Source organism: Cupressus sempervirens, chromosome 2 (genome assembly GCF_028749045.1).
Source record: "Cupressus sempervirens isolate cs-2001-9-10 chromosome 2, ASM2874904v1, whole genome shotgun sequence".
NCBI lineage: Eukaryota > Viridiplantae > Streptophyta > Pinopsida > Cupressales > Cupressaceae > Cupressus > Cupressus sempervirens.
In genome coordinates, this window is record NC_143119.1 from 403,641,125 (window position 1) to 403,657,425 (window position 16,301).

Genomic DNA, 16,301 nt, shown 5'->3' on the forward strand with positions numbered 1-16,301 from the left:
TGATGTTTATTTCATGGTTGATTGTGACAAAGTGTACATCCAAGGAGTAAGGCCCATAATTGCATGGGTGATACCTCTTCCTTATGCGATTAATATTGATGAAACAAAGGAGATAATTGAAGCCCTAGTGAATGAGCGTATAGATCCAAGGCACCTATCTTTGGAACATATGATGAAGCAAAAGCCAGAATAGAACTTGAAATTAAGCTTCCACAGGTAGTAAATAAAGGCAAGAGGAGGATATCCAAATTGAAAATAGAAAATGCCCCTCTTATGCTTACCGAGGGCAAAGGTGAAGATGAGGAAGAGTCTAAGAATGAAGAAGAAGAATCAGAAAAAGAAGAAGAGCCTATGAGAAAGAAAGGTAGGGTGATTATCACCAAGCCTCAACACCTCTATAGCTGTGTTTACCAAAAGATCCAAGAAGAAAGGAGGCAATGAAGTTGTATTTAGTAAGCCCCCTCTCACCTTCTAGGAAAGACTACAGCAAATAGAAGAAGGTGCTCGTATTGCAAATTTCAAAGCATTAAAATTTGAAACTATAACAAATATAGAGAAGATGTAGATTGAGGAGTTGGTTCTGAAAAAGATGGAAAAATGGAAATATTCCCTTGATCAAATTGCCCCTCAAATTTCTAATGAGTTATTAGCAAGATTAAAGCCTAGATGGGAATCAACTATGCAAACTGCAAAGGACATATATGAACAATCTTTGAGACAGTTGCTACCGAATCTTACCAATCTAAAGGTAAAGGAAGCAATGAAGAAGAATGAAGACAAGATGACAATCAGATTTCGTACTTGTTTAATTTTGATAAAAGATATTGAGCATGTAGTTAAGGATGCTACAAATATGTGGAAGAATTTCTATCATATGCACAAGCCAAGTGAGAATATAGTGGAAATCAATGATGATGATGATAGTGACAAGGATGAAGATAATGAAGAAGATCATACTCCTTGTGTCACTATTGATGCTGAAGATTATTAGGAATTGATGAAGGATTATGAAAAAGAGAAAGAGGAAGAAGCTAAAGAGGAAGATAGAGAAGAAGAAGGAGAAGAAGAAAGTGATCTAGTCAGGATAGCAGTAGAAGTCATAGCCTCCCTTCCTCACTCTCCACCAAAAACTATAGTATCATCAAGCATGGAGATAGCTAAGTGATTGAGACCACAATAGACACATCATCTGCCCAATCACTCTTTGCTCCCTCTTAGTTCCAGGCATCACTAATGGAAGTGTCTACCACTTCATCCACCAAGTTGTAGCCCTCTCTTCTTCAGTGCTTGAGTCTAGGACATCTACAGTAAGTGCAACATCCAGTTCTATAGCTTTGTCTACTTCAATTTTGCATATTCCAGTAAGTGCTCCAATTGTAAGTACTTCTATCAGTATTCCACCTGTAATTACATCAATTTTGGGAAGTACATCAATTTTGGATTCTTCTAGTGCTTCAATTAGCATTCCATCAATAGGTACCATTCAAGTTTTTACTGCAAGCCCTATTGTTTCTACCATTGTTTCTGTTTCAAAATCCAAAGCAGTAATGTCAAAAGTTGAACCAAAGACACCACTTAAACTTCTGATTAGTGGAAAAGAAATTATTGAAGTTATAGCTTTGGACAAGGAAATTGAAATTCCAAAGCTAGATTTTGATAATGCTACTATTGAAGAAATGAGATTGGCCAGCCAGTTTCTTGAACAGAAGGCTAAGCAAAAGCAGCTTAGAGAATAGAGGGATAGAGAATTTTGAATCATTGAGAGTGTCGAGAATATCTTGACAGAAGCCATAGGTGTTGATGTTGATTCATCTCAACACATTTTGTTATAGTTAGAAGAAGTAGTAAATAAATTCAATGAGGACTCTACTAGCTAGGATAAGCTTATGGAGAAGGCAGAGAAGAAGTTTGACAATAAAGTGCTTGAGCACATTGCCATACATCAGGTAGAGCTCTCTTCAATTTTAGCAAATCTTGAAAAAAATTTCACGAATGTAACATCTCTTTTTGCTAAGCTATGTGATGTTACCAAGTACACAAAAGAAATAAAGGGAAAATTGAATAAGATTGATGAGGATCTGAAGGTCGGTGTTCAAAAGCTGCATCTTGACCCTAGTTCAAGCTTTGCACATCACATAGGGGTCAAATTCCTATCAGACATGCAGGCAGAGTTATTGAGAGAGGAAGCAAGGATCAGGTCTATACTAATAGACATCCAGAACATGATCCTTCCTATCATGGACACAATGCATAAGCACATTGCTTATTCAAAAAAAATGATCCATGATAACAATTTTTCAATTACAGATCATATGATTGAACTCTCAATAGAAGTACAAGTTGCACTTCAAACCTGCAAGATTTTGCAAGAAAATTGGGATAAGACATTAGCTCTTATTCTTAAGGTACATTCTGAGTTTCTCTCACATTTTAGTGTCTCTGTATAAGTATGTTGTGTATAAATGTTTGGCATTACTGTCAAAAAGAGGGAGAGACATATGTACAGAATAAAGGGGGAGAGACTTGTGCATAATAATGATGAGGAGGGAGAAATTAAGAAGGAGAAATATTTGTATATACACTCAGTATGATATTATGCCTTATATGATATGTACATTGTATGGGGGAGATATGTGCAAATGTATATACAACAAACTTACAAAGACAAATTTTGAAAAATCAAAAATCAAAATCAGCATGGTACTATACATAAGTTTTGGCTAATAAGTGTTTTTGTCACTAATGCCAAAGGGTGAGATTGTTGGCATTAAGTCATGTTTGTTATTAGTGACAACATTTATTCAGACTTTGTATGATTATTGAGTTCATCATTTAGTCTCCAGTGTTTGCCGAGCAATTCAATAGTTACCAAATTTTCACAGTTCATACCGAGTGTTCCAGTGGTTACCAAGTAAATTCAGACAGTGTGAAGTCTAGCAGTTTAGACCGAGCAGTTTAGTTCTTACTAAGTAGTCAGTGGTTACCAAGCTTCACAGTGTCTACCGAGTCATCAGATCTTGTGATGTGAAGCCATTGTTAACCAAGTGATGGGATGAGTAGTGTTTACCGAGTGCAAGCAAAGTTTCTATTGAGTGACACGATATCTACCAAGTCTCTAGTGTACACAAAGTTTGAAGCTACGTTGAGTGATTAGTATGGACCGAGCCTCTACTTCTACCGAGTGCATGATGATGTCGAGTAATGTAGTGAACGTTGAGTATCAAAAGTTCACCAAGTCAACTTTAGAACTCGAGTTTCTACATTTGGGTTGGCTCAGTAATATTTGTGTTAACTTGTATTTTAGCTAACCTTGTAATTATGAGAATTGGGATGGTATATATGTAATGTATTGTATCATACTCAAATGTGAATGAGGAAGTAATGTTTTGAAAGAGTGAATGCGAATGTGAATCAACAATAGAGAAAAGTATACAACAAGGTCAAATCAAGAGCAATCAAGTTTTATCTATCACAAAGAGGTGATCAGCATTTCAAGGATCTAAACCAGCAATTCAATTGTAAGTCAGATCTACTATTTCATCCTAATAGGTGAATCAAATTCAAATCCTTTAATAAGGTAGACTTAATGATATTTTCTTTAAATCTCTTTACTGAGTGCATACTTCATTGTATGTTTTTAAAATCTCTAACAAGGTGGACTTAGCAGTCCTAATTGCTCCTAATAGGGAAAATCATCATAAGTGATCATTATAAGCTTTAACAGGCCAACTTTATACTGCAGTATTGAAGTTTTATGGGTATCATCCCCACCCCAATTTTACTTTCTATTTGGAAGGTTTCTGGGTCACCAAAATATTGTGTTCATGTGCCATGAATGTTTATCTTTCAGTTTCTCATGCACGTAGTAGATTAGATCAATTAATAATAAATGGATTATGTTGTTAAGTGCTAAATTTGTCAAAAGTTTTGAGGTTATTGATTCAACCCTCCCCTCTCAGTAACCTAGCTAGTTCTAATTATTTCCAATAGTCTACACCTATAATAACAATTTGGAGGAAGGTAGATACATTCAAGGAGAAGGATGTAGATTCTCCTTATATAGACAGTTGATTGGTTCACTCATGTATTTGGTCAACATCAAACTAGATATAACATTTGCAATTTACTCTCTCAGTCATTTCATGGTTGAGCCAAAGAGAGTGCATTGGACAACGACTAAGCATGTGTTGTGTTACTTGTGTGGTACAATTGAGTATGGGATCAAATATGCTCAAGGTGAATGAATGAAGTTGATAGGCTACATTGGTGTAGATTGGGCAAGAAGTACAACAAACAAAAGGAGACTTGAGGGTATTGCTTGAGTTTGGGATTAGCAGTTGTATCTTGGTTCAGTGGGAAGCAAAAGTATGTGGCTTTGAGTTCGCCAGAAGCATAATACATAGCATCAAGCATGGAAACATGTGAAACTATATGGCTTGGAAGTTAGTAATAGCCTTGTTTGGTCAGAAGGTCGAGACTGCCATGATACACTATAATAATCAAAGTTGTATCAAGTTCTTTGAGAATCTAATATTTTATGATAGGTCTATACATATAGACATCAGATATCACTTCATCAAAGATTTTGTACAATGAGGGATTGTTCATCTATAGTACATATTTATAGAGGAGTAGGGAGAAGACATTTTTACTAAGGTATTGGGGAAGGAAAAATTCATCTTCTTCATAGATAAGTTGGGTGTCATGTAGAACAACTTCCTTAATAAGAGGGAGTGTTAATTATGGTAGCTTGGAAAGCTATTTGTCCACTTGCTAGAATTTAGTATATAATTCTTTCTCTAAACAAATTGGTTAGAGTAAAGATAATTATTTACTAATTATTAAATTCCTTTTAGAAACAAATAAAAAGTAATTTGTTAGGTTGTTTATAATCTTAGCTGTCGATTGAGAATCAATCTCAATCATTGGTTTTCCAAAAGGAGTAGTATAAAAGGGGGCATTTGGAGAACAACAAGCATGAGAAATATTTGCAATGATAGAAAATAATCTTGCGGTGTTGGCAAGGGCACAATGTTAGTGTTGGGGATAGCAATGGGAGAATATCAACATGAGAAATTGGACGATTGTCAGAGTTTTGTCAATAAGAGGCAATGAATTATGTATCTCTTAATTTACTAAAAGTTTGATAGAATTACTCATCTATATAATCTTAAGGGTTTTTCCAAGGATGATTTGTCCAAAAATATTGTGTTCATTGTGTTGCAAATTTATTTTCGTATTTTTATTGGTGAAGTTGCAATAGTGTTGTTTTTCAATATTAACTGTGAATTAATTTTTGACAATTAAATAATCTTTATACAATAGGAGATTAATAATCAATAACTGCAATAATAATTTTCACACCGAGTAGATCAAATGCTTGAAAGAATGAAGTAGTGTGCTCAACTTCTTGAAAATGCTAAGCTTTACATTTCTTAAACTAGTTAAATTACCAAACTAACCAGGCATTAAGAATAGCATCTTGTAAAAGAATAAATCTAAAACTTCCAGGTTCTCAACATCTTGCAATAAGAAATATTTTTCTCTCGCAGCCTTGTTAAATTGACAAAAGCAATAAGTGGTGAAGATAGACTTGTACAGTTTGTTAACTTTATAACTTTCGAATGTATTAGCTTACTGAAAGAATTGGGCAACATTCTCAATCGCTTGCAGGACTGTAAATATATTTTCTTGGACCTTGTTAGATTGCCAAACTCAACTAGTAGTGAAGATAATTCCCAACTTTCTAAGTTTAGAACTTCGAGATGTATTAGTTCATTGAAAGAATTGGGCAACCTAGTTAATTCCGGGCAAAGCTTAAAATTTAAATTTCTGAAGCTTGTCATATTTCCAAAGCTATCAGGTAGTGAAGATAGATGTGGAGAGTGTAATAGAAAACTCTCAAGTGATTTGAGGCGACAGAATTGTTCTGGCAAAGTGCTTCCATAAAAATCAACGACGATTCTTTTCAGATGTCTTATCGAGCTGGGAAGGTATTGCAATTTATGGTTACCCCTTAAGCTAAGCTCTCTCAGTTGTAAAGGAGGCTCCAAACAACCATTATCATATTCAATTCAATTCAGAAAAGTGGAAAAATGTAAATGAGATTTGAAGTAATCTTTTAAAAGACCTACAATTGCATTGTCCTGCCACAATTCTTCCAATTCTTGAGCTTCACTGAGCTCTAAAACTTTGCTCTGTTGCACGCAAAATCTGGCTGTGTATTTCTTTCCTTTTATCGGGATGCAAACATGGCTTCTCTGTTGCTCGTGCAACATTTTTGGTTGATTTTCCACCCTTCTTAGTTTCATAGAATTTGGTGGTGGGATCTTCACAAACCTATTAGCATTCTTTTGATGGCCATGTTTTTAACCAACGATATGCCCAAGTTCTCGAAATGGACTGGGCGATGAATTTCATGGCAACTCATCACAAGCTCCCCAGCCTCCGCTTCTCAAGGCTCAAATTTTCAGCCGCATAAGACTCACATTTATTTCATTGATTTGATTGTTGGATTCCATGCTTTTACTGAGCCACTAGAAAAAGATTTGTTTTCATAAATTTCATCATTGCATATTTATTTTATTTTTCTGACAAGTAAATGAATGTCAATTTTTTTGAAAAATGAAAAATGTTTACATTGAAGATTGCTACCAAAGTCTCTCGACTTAATAACATACAAGTCTTACTGCAATTGAAGGTGAAACACACTTTTGTGAATTTGTAGTACATGCAAACGAATCATACAATGATAAAAACCCACATCATAATGCAAGATTTGTTCTTTAGAAAATAAAAGAATATAGAAGGATGGAGGCTACATAGGTAGGAGGGCACCTATCATCTTGAGATAACTTCTCGTTCAAAGATGATGCACTACATGAGAAGCATTACATTTGTGTCCTTAAAAAGTCTGGACTTGGTAGATTTGTCCTTGAAGGAAAGAGGGGACTTGTTATATCTGTGCCCCTCAAGAGAAGAGGGGGCTTGGTAGATTTTCTTTGAAGAAAAGTGGGTAATTTATATATATTTGTAGATAAGATGGGGCTTGACATCATGATTTTCCCTGCAAGGAGTGAGGTGAAGCATGATTAAAATATGATTTTTGAGCACTTGAGGAGGTATTAGACACACTCATAAGAGATGTAAACTTTGAGAGTGATGACGTCTTGTGTGTAGGCATATCAATGGTGATTGTTTCCACAACACTTAAGAATATGTTAGACCAACTTGGATGAGATGTGGAATTTTAGAGTTAAGGCATCTCATGTGAAGCATTGGAGGAAGCGTTAGACACATTAATAGATGTTAAATTATATCGATGTTTAGTTAATTAATTAAAATGGTTGCTTAGTTTTGGTGGTTATGCAACTATGCACTTCTTGTAATGCCTATAAGGCACTTCAATGGAATGAAATAAATTCCTCCAATTTAAGTTCTCTTTTCTAAATGCCATGTATACATGATTTTTATATGTTATTAGAGGTCATATATACACAACACTTATATGTTGTTCCAATAGAAGGTTATTCTATATTATGCTTATTATATGCTTTATAAAGCACAAATTAGATTCAATAATTAAACCTTCAATACTCATCAACTTACTAATTACTTACAAAAGGTCATTTTGAAGGTGTGACTAATACCTTTTTAGATATTTCCTTAGGTTTTTAATAAAAAATGTGGTTCTCTCATATTGAGTAGACATGACAATTAAGATATTTATAATAAGTTATATCACTATGTACATGCATTATTATTGGTAATGTGAAATTAAGAAGTGTTTCCCAAGTTTCATCTATATTTTAATAGACCATTTTACAAATATTTTATAATGATATCATTCTTTATACTTATTGTTTTTAAATCTAGAAGGGTTTAAAATTTTGTGTGCATGTCAAGAAATATAAAATTTTCATTTTATTTTATGATGATTAGTATTGTAAGATCAAAATTTCAAGCAAAAAGGAATTCTAAAATTGCTAATTTGGATCCTATAGCCAAGGGTATTTAATACAATTCACAATTGCTCCAAAATAAGATAATTATTATAGTTTTGTACATCTCTTGTGCATGTCATTACAATGCTAAAATTATAGATGCTAGTGATCATGCATGTAGTAACCTCCTATTGCATAACATCATACAAACTTGTGAATTGTAGAACATTTAGTTAAAGATTTTTAACAATCTCCCTGTTGCGTAGGCCCTAAAATAAATTTTCATAAAGGAGCCTCTCAACACAATGAAACATTATTAAAGAATGATACACATAGAACACAATTCAAATTTTGATATACTTATAAATTTTAGTTGACCATTGACAAAAATGTATACATTTCCAATCACAACCCTTTTATTCTCTAACATACCATGAAAAATATTACATTTAATCTAAAAATTATAATATACTACAAATATACCTATTAAACCAAATAAATATATATATTAATTATTTTCCAAATCACTCTTTAATTTAATCTATTAAATTATTTATATAAAGCTCACTTATTTTATTACTCTATTTACAACTTTTATACAATGAACTTAAATCCCCCAAACTTACAATTTAAAACAACTTACAACGTATTTCATCCCCAAAAATCTAAAACTTACAAGAATTGTTCGACTCCAATTATTCCACATACTCCAATAATTGGTAAAAGGCTTCCACAATACTTCCTCTCCTTCCTGACACAACCTTGGCTCTCTTACATATATCAAGTAAATATTCTGAATAATGTATGCTTACCTGGTAATTTTCTTCCTCCATATAAACCAAAATGGCATCTAAACCTCTCACAAATGGAATCTTGTTGACACCGGAAGGCCTGTCCACCTCCGTCACCACTACATCTGCAAACTTCAAAGAGTTCATAATCGCCTCCACTGAACAGATCACGCTACCTTCTATCCGAATGCGCCTTGGACACACCTGCAAAACATTGAACATTCAGTCTTATACATCAACAATTACATATTACGGCCAAAAATTCATGAGGCGGTAAAACTTTGAAATTTACCTTCCCCTTTATAGACTTAATACAAGGTTTCACAGCTGATATGCTCTCACATTTCAGGTATAGCTTTTCCAATCTTTCCGCCTTCTCCAAACTCTGTATATATGCTTCTGCTGTCACGAATTTCAACGCCTTTGCCTCTTCCAACCCTTGTATTTTCTTTACTTTGGGGCAGTTCTCCAATAAAAATGACTGCAGTGCAGCCAAACCTGCCAAGCTTGGGAGTTGTTCTATCTGCAGACAGTTCCATATTCTCAAATCTTCAAGCTTTATGAGACCACCGATACAGCTGATGTTCTTCACCAAATCACAGGAGCATATGCTGAGGTTTTTGAGCGACACTGGTAGCAAATCTACACATGTTAACTTGATACAACCCACTAGATTTAACTTCGTCAAACACCCCTGATCTATGATTTGACGAGGCAAATCTTCCAATTCCTTGCAACCGGTAAGATCCAACTCCTTGAGCTTCCTGATGTTTTCCAGCATATCTGATCTGAATTTAAGCTCTGAACAACATGCTAAATCTAGATCTTCCAAGTCCATCAAATGCTTGAAAGAATCAGGCAGGGTACTCAATTTATTGCAACTGCTAAACTTTACATTTCTTAAGCTTGTTAAATTGCCAAAAACAGCAGGCAGTGACGATAGCATCGTGCAACAGAATAAATCTAGAACTTTCAGGTGTATCAGGTGACCGAAAGAATTTGGTAAAGTGGTCAACTTCTTGCAAAAAGAAAGATTTATCTTTTTCAACATTGTTAAATTGCCAAAATCAACAGGTAGTGAAGATAGGCTCTCACAGCCTATTAAGTGTAGAACTTCCAGATGTATCAGCTTAGTGAAAGAATCAGGCAACATTCTCAACGGCTCGCAGGAGTGCAGGTATATTTTCTCTAACCTTGTTAACTTGCCAAAACCAACTGGTAGTGAAGACAATTTCCTACTTTCTACGATTAGAACTTCGAGATGTATTAGTTCAGTGAAAGAATTTGGCAACCTGGTTAACTCCAGGCAAAGCCTAAGATTTAAATGTCTTAAGCTTGTCAAATTGCCAAAACTAGCAGGGAGTGAAGATAGATCTGGAGAGAACAATCGCAAGCTCTCCAGTGATTTGAGGCCACAGAACTCTTCTGGCAAAGTGCTTCCATAGAACTCAGCGACAAACCTTTTCAGATGCCGCAGATGTCTTATCGAGCTGGGAAGCCATTGCAATTTATGGGAACCTTTTAAGATAAGCTCCCTCAATTGCAAAGGAAGCTGCAAAGGACCATTATCATATTCAATTCAATTCACAAAAGCGATGAATTATAAATAAGTTTTGAAGCAATCTTAGTCCAAAGCGATCAACAATAAATAAGTTCTGAAGCAACCTTATTCCAATTTTTGGCAACTCCTTAAAAATACTTACATTTGCATTGTCCTGCCACAGTTCGTCCAAATATTGAGCTTCACTGAGCTCTAAAACCCTTAAATTTTTTAATGGAAGCCATGATGGAAGATTTCTTCGGGGAAAACTTGCCCAGCGAAGCCATGCAAGGTGTTCCGATGATGATGCAAATTCTTCTGTAAACTCGTTTCCTTCCACGGAAAGGATTTGTAAATCATTTGAGAATCTACGTCGTTTAGATCGACTGCTTGAGCTTCCCACTAACTCTTTGAACGCCACAAAAGCATCTGCAGGTTGTATCCCTCGAATCCGCTTTCTTCTCTGAATTGAAAAAATCAGACATACAAATTGTTTCTATCAACCTCACTGAATGTAGAGGCAGACAGTAAGACGAATGGGCATTGGGCATTCAATCAATAATTAACTAGAACTGGTGTCATACAAGAAACAAAAACAGGGGCTGGTAATATTGGCGCTGGTTAATATCAAAAGAAAAATATAATAGTACAAAAAATTGCATAAAAAAGCATTGTATTTTCCTTTTTCTAAAATTTGATCGAATAACCGTGTTGAAAAACATTTAATCTCACCGTTGAGTGTTTGTGGATCTGTTGGGCAGACCAAAGACGATGTGGTGACTGTCGACTTGCAATCTCCCTTCCCATATCCCTCAGGTGATCGTGCATCCTTACTCTGCTGATCGTGTATTCTCTGTAGATCAGATCTTTCTCCTCCACCAGCTCCACAAGACACTTATTCACGAGTGCTTCTAATCCATGCAAACCACTCCAACCCGATCCATCCCAAACTGCTATAGCCCTGTTTTTATCTTCTCCAATGAAGAAACAAGCTACATCCAAGAACATCTCCTTCTCTTCTTCATCCAACGCCTCATAGCTAAGTTGCAGCGTTTGTTTGATTTCGCCGGGCAATATTCTCAACATCTTATGTAATTGAGATTCCCAGTAATCTTTGCACTTTCTGCCATATAGCTGAGCACCCAATACTTTCAATGAAAGAGGCAACCCATTGCAAGCCTTCAAGAACTCTTGAACCAGAGTTTCAAATTCAGCAGGTGGAGAGGGTTGCAGGAAAGCATGCCAGCAGAATAGGTGCCTGGCATGTGGATTGGAAAGTGCAGGCATGTGATAAATGCAGTCGAGGCCCCATGATTTAAGAACACCCAGTTCCCTGCTGGTCACAACGACCATACTCTGCGATCCAAGGTTCTCCCTTTTAGGCAATAAAGCATTCAGCTGCTCGATGTGATCCACGTCATCCAAAACGATGAGCGCCCGATGACCGCTCAAACGATTTGCGAGAATGAGTTTCCCTTCATCAACATGGTCGAAGGGCGAATGATGGAGACCCAGATCAGCCAGAAGCTTCTTCTGTTTCTCGCACAGAGCGTTTCTGGAGGCTGCATCTCGCACATCAAAAACAAAACTGCAACTCTCAAAGGATGAATAATTCCTGTTGTACAAATCTTTGGCCAAAGTGGTTTTACCACTGCCTCCCATGCCCACGATGCCCGTGACTTTTACTTCATCTTCTGATATAACCGAGTCGAAGCCTTGTACCAGTTCATCCAATCCAAGTGGATGCTCGGCTACCCATAAAGGGGCTTTTTTCATGACTTGAAGCAAACAATTCACAATATTCTTCAAAATCCTGGCCTCGTCCCTAAACATTTCAAGCCACAAACAAAGATATAATTACTGCTAATGTCACAACAGAGTAAAAGCCATTGGGGAGATAGAGGTAACAGAGAAAATGGTACATACTCGTTATTGTTGACCGCGTAGCCGTATAGGAATGAAATGTCACAGAGTGCCCTCTTCCACACACCCAGCTTTTCATGGGTGTATCTGCAGTTCTTTTCATGCTTTGAAAATGCAGGAGCGTATATTCCTTTTCCTTGATCAATATATCTGAGATCGGAGGGATCGACATGGTAGAAAATGGGAATGATTTTTGCACCAGATGTGAGCATGAAAGATAGTTCAGCCAAACACCAAGGGGATGAGGCGTAATTGGGAGAAAAAATAGCAATGTGAAGGGCAGCAGTAGCTATGGCGTGTTGTAATTCTGGTGGAATACAATCACCGGCCTGAAGGGCTTCCTTATCCAGAAAAACGTGGAAACCCATGGAATGAAGTTTATTGTAGATGGCAGTGGCCAAAGTGTGCTTCACATCACGCCCGTAATGGTTAATAAAGATGTCCCAGGGCTCACTAGATTTAGGTGGAGGATAATAAGGTGCAACCTCATCGAAGGCGTTTTCTGGATGGGTTTGATTCTGCGTAGCCGTGGAAGAGGAAGCCATGAATTAAGCTGAACAGATGAAACAGAGGGGGAAAAAGAGGGGTTCCAAGGCAAACAGAAAAAAAATTGAGATAGATTTGACGCCAATGAGAAGTAAAAGTGAGAGGGCGGCCGCACCTTGCTTTCAACGCAAATTTATTAATAACAAATGATGGAATTATATAAAATGGATAATCAATCCGATATGAACAATTACTCTCAAATTCAACTTTGATATAACCATGTAACTTGAAATAATTAAATAAAAGTAACCAATTTCACCTTTTCAATGATAACATATTGTGGATAAAATATTTGTTACCTTTTTCTAAATAATAAGTATTGTTCGAATCTTTATATCACAATTCTAATATTTTAGTTGTTATTGAATTTCAATATTATTTTCCTTGACAAGGATCTTACATCATTTTTCCTACACTAGTCAAAGTAATATTCTAAAGATCTAGCTTACTCAATTTCTACCTAATTTATAGTATGTATAAAAATGGTTTAAGCTAGGGAATTGTTCACCTTAGTGCTATCTCATCCCTTTGAAGTCTTTATATTCCTTGACATTATAATAAACTTAGAATTATTTATCAATAGGATATTAAACATAATGCTTGCACTCTCTTATTATTTCTTTAAATATTTCCTCTAACTACATTCCAATTCTAAAGAAATCAAATAACATGAATATTTACAAATCATGTTAATTGAAAAGGGAACTTCTAATTTTGAAAAAGTACACCTAGGAAACTATATGATATCAATGTTCAAGAAAGAAGTTAGATATGAGATATCAAGAATAAAAATATATTTTCAATTTTATTTTTCAAACGAAAAAACTATATTTCATTAATTTGTGATTAAGTTATGTAGTTACCTAGAATAATTTTATCTATTCCATTTATATCATTTAATATAGAAGCCACTTAATGCATTATCATTTGATAATCAATACTTCCAATTCAACTAAAGACATGCATAACTTATCTTTCTCATACATATATCTTTATTGAAATATAATCTATCTTGCATCAACATAAAGGTTGACTTGGAAAATTCATGGATATTTATTGTAAAGCATACATACATACCTTTTCTTGTGACACCTCTAACCTCCTTAGAAGGGAACAATCTCTATGTGTATGTATTATACATACATACATACACATGTATGTATGTATATATGTATCTACGTATGTATGAAAAATCATATGTTTTATGTAACCTTTATATCACATTTATGAAAAATGAAAATAGACAAATCGAGTATACTAAAATAATCTCCCAAATTATAACAAAGTGAAACAAAACTTAAGGTATCTAATTGGGAATGCATTTCTACAAATTGAAACATTATTTTATATCCACTTTGATATATAACACACAAAAATAAGCTACAACATCTTTTGAAATTCTCCAAATCTCTCAAAATAGAAACACACAACATAAAAACCAAAAAAAAGTCAAGAAAAAGAATATATTTGTTATCAAAATAACAATTCAAATATAAAATCATAAGTCTAAACTTGCACTCAAATCCTCTATACAAACTTACACATCATTAGAAAAAATACTGAAAACTAAAATGTTAAATGCCAATACAATTGGTGATGCCTCCAGTTCCCTAATCATCCTCTTTTTTGCATATACCCACTTCCTTAGCCTTTTTCATCTTGCTCCTGTCAACATAGAATATTTTGCTTCTCTCAAAATAGAAAAACACAACATAAAATCTCTCAAAAGAGGGCGCTTGATATCATGATTTCCCTTGCAAGGAGTGAGGTGAGGCATGATTAGAATATGATTTTTTTAACACTTGAGGAGGTATTAGACACAGGGTAAGTGCATCAAGTTGTGGTGCCAAAAAGATGACACATTTTTTTTCTAGTTGTAAAAAGTGTGTACGTGCTATAGCGTATACACACTTTTTAAAACAAAAAAATTTATAAATGGGTTGCAAACCCACATCCCATTTTATTTTAAGTTCATTTTGAAAGATTTCCTCCTTAGTGCATACACGAGTTGAATTGCCACCTAACTCCTTAAAATGCCTCCTTGTTGCTAAAGTTCGAGATTGAGATCACGTTGTATGTTTTCTACCCTTTTTTTTTGCATTATTTTATATGTTTTTGCATTATTTTGTAGGTTTTTTTCAATTTTCCTTTAAATTTGTTTATTTATTTATATTGCAATTGGTTTCTTATCAGGAAATGTGAATAATGAACCAGAAAATCTCCAACAAGATCAAAACCAAAACTGTCAGCAAGATCGAAATGAAAACCCTCCACAAGATGAGAATCAAAACCCTCCACAATAAGAACAAGAAATTCTGCAACCTGCACCGATTGGAAGACCTCCTCCTAGCACACAAGACAACATAATAAATGAAATAGAAAGAGGGAAAAATGAATTACAAGCACTCATTGGTAGGTTGAAAGCTTGTGGACAAACCAATCCAATGAGAGCACAATTGGCATCCTCTCTCAAATCCATTATGACCTATGTATCTTCTGTTAAGGGCTAGTTAGATATTTGGCATGTTAAGAGGGATGAACAAAAAAGATATTATAACAAATTATCATATCAAGATGTTAAAAAAAAAGATATACCAAAAAGCAAAATTTGTGCATTGTTTAGAAAGCCTGATGAACAAAATACTGTTAGAGAGATAACTAAATGGTTCCCCATCCATTGGTGCATACATGATGGTATTAGAAATGATTTTTGGGATAGATGGTGGATGGTCTTTGATGCCCCTCCCTACAATAATCACGAGGTCCCAATGTATTTCTTGAGGAAATTGTATTGTGAATTTGTCCTTGGGGAGATCCCCAATTATTTTGATATATTAGAATCTCAGGGTAGAGGTGGGGGGTCATCATTTGAGAGGTTGGGAGGCACGTCGTGACCCTAATGTAGTTAGGGCACCTATTGTCAAGCCACAGGGTGAGCATGTGATTATTCCTTCAGTTGTGAAGGAACATGTAGAGGCTAGTATTCTAGGGACTATTAATGCTTTGACACAGACCCTCATTCATTACACAAGTCCATTAGTTGAGAAGGAGCCTTCTGTGCATCGCGGTCACATGTGCACATCATGCGGATCCTTATGCACATTTGGTAGTCATGCTGGAGATAGTATGGATGATGGGCTAGTCACTGATCAGTTCCTGAATGAGGCATTTGGCATTGACACACATGTAAATTACAATTATAATAAACTAATTTGATCACATTTCATATGTATAGTGAATGAATAATTAATTAGCATGTATTGACATTGTTCAAAATTCAAAATCAAAGTGTTAGCAACCTTAGTAGAGATCCCTTGACTCCATTTTTCATCCCATCAACAAGTCCAAAGGTATGTATCAATTTAATCATTTAAATTAATACATATATTTATTAAGTAATCATATGAAGGATTGACAAAAATTTGTATGCATGTGCATCAGTTCTCTACTGGACCATCGACATTCACTAGGGACTCCAAGCCTAGGCATGATATGAGCTTTCTAGAGGTACATTTGTTTCATGTTAATTTAATTTATTTGACTATATTTGTTTCATGT

General features: G+C 35.1%; 1 protein-coding gene across 2 annotated transcripts in view; it reads right to left on the minus strand.

Annotated features, from left to right (window-relative positions):
* LOC149572835 (disease resistance protein Roq1-like) overlaps window positions 1–12,892 on the minus strand; it is a 49,048-nt gene extending 36,156 nt beyond the window's left edge. The window contains exons 1-5 of one of the 2 annotated variants that reach the window (XM_089813911.1): window positions 12,201–12,892; window positions 11,007–12,099; window positions 10,438–10,737; window positions 9,027–10,286; window positions 8,756–8,938 (exon numbers count right to left, since the gene is read on the minus strand). In XM_089813911.1, coding sequence (XP_089670037.1) covers window positions 8,756–8,938; window positions 9,027–10,286; window positions 10,438–10,737; window positions 11,007–12,099; window positions 12,201–12,742 — 3,378 coding nt within the window. In that variant the 5' untranslated portion in view covers window positions 12,743–12,892. Of the gene's footprint in view, window positions 1–8,571; window positions 8,939–9,026; window positions 10,287–10,437; window positions 10,738–11,006; window positions 12,100–12,200 lie in introns of those variants that run through there. The other variant, XM_089813910.1, reaches the window with a different exon arrangement.
* Window positions 12,893–16,301: the final 3,409 nt, after the last annotated feature.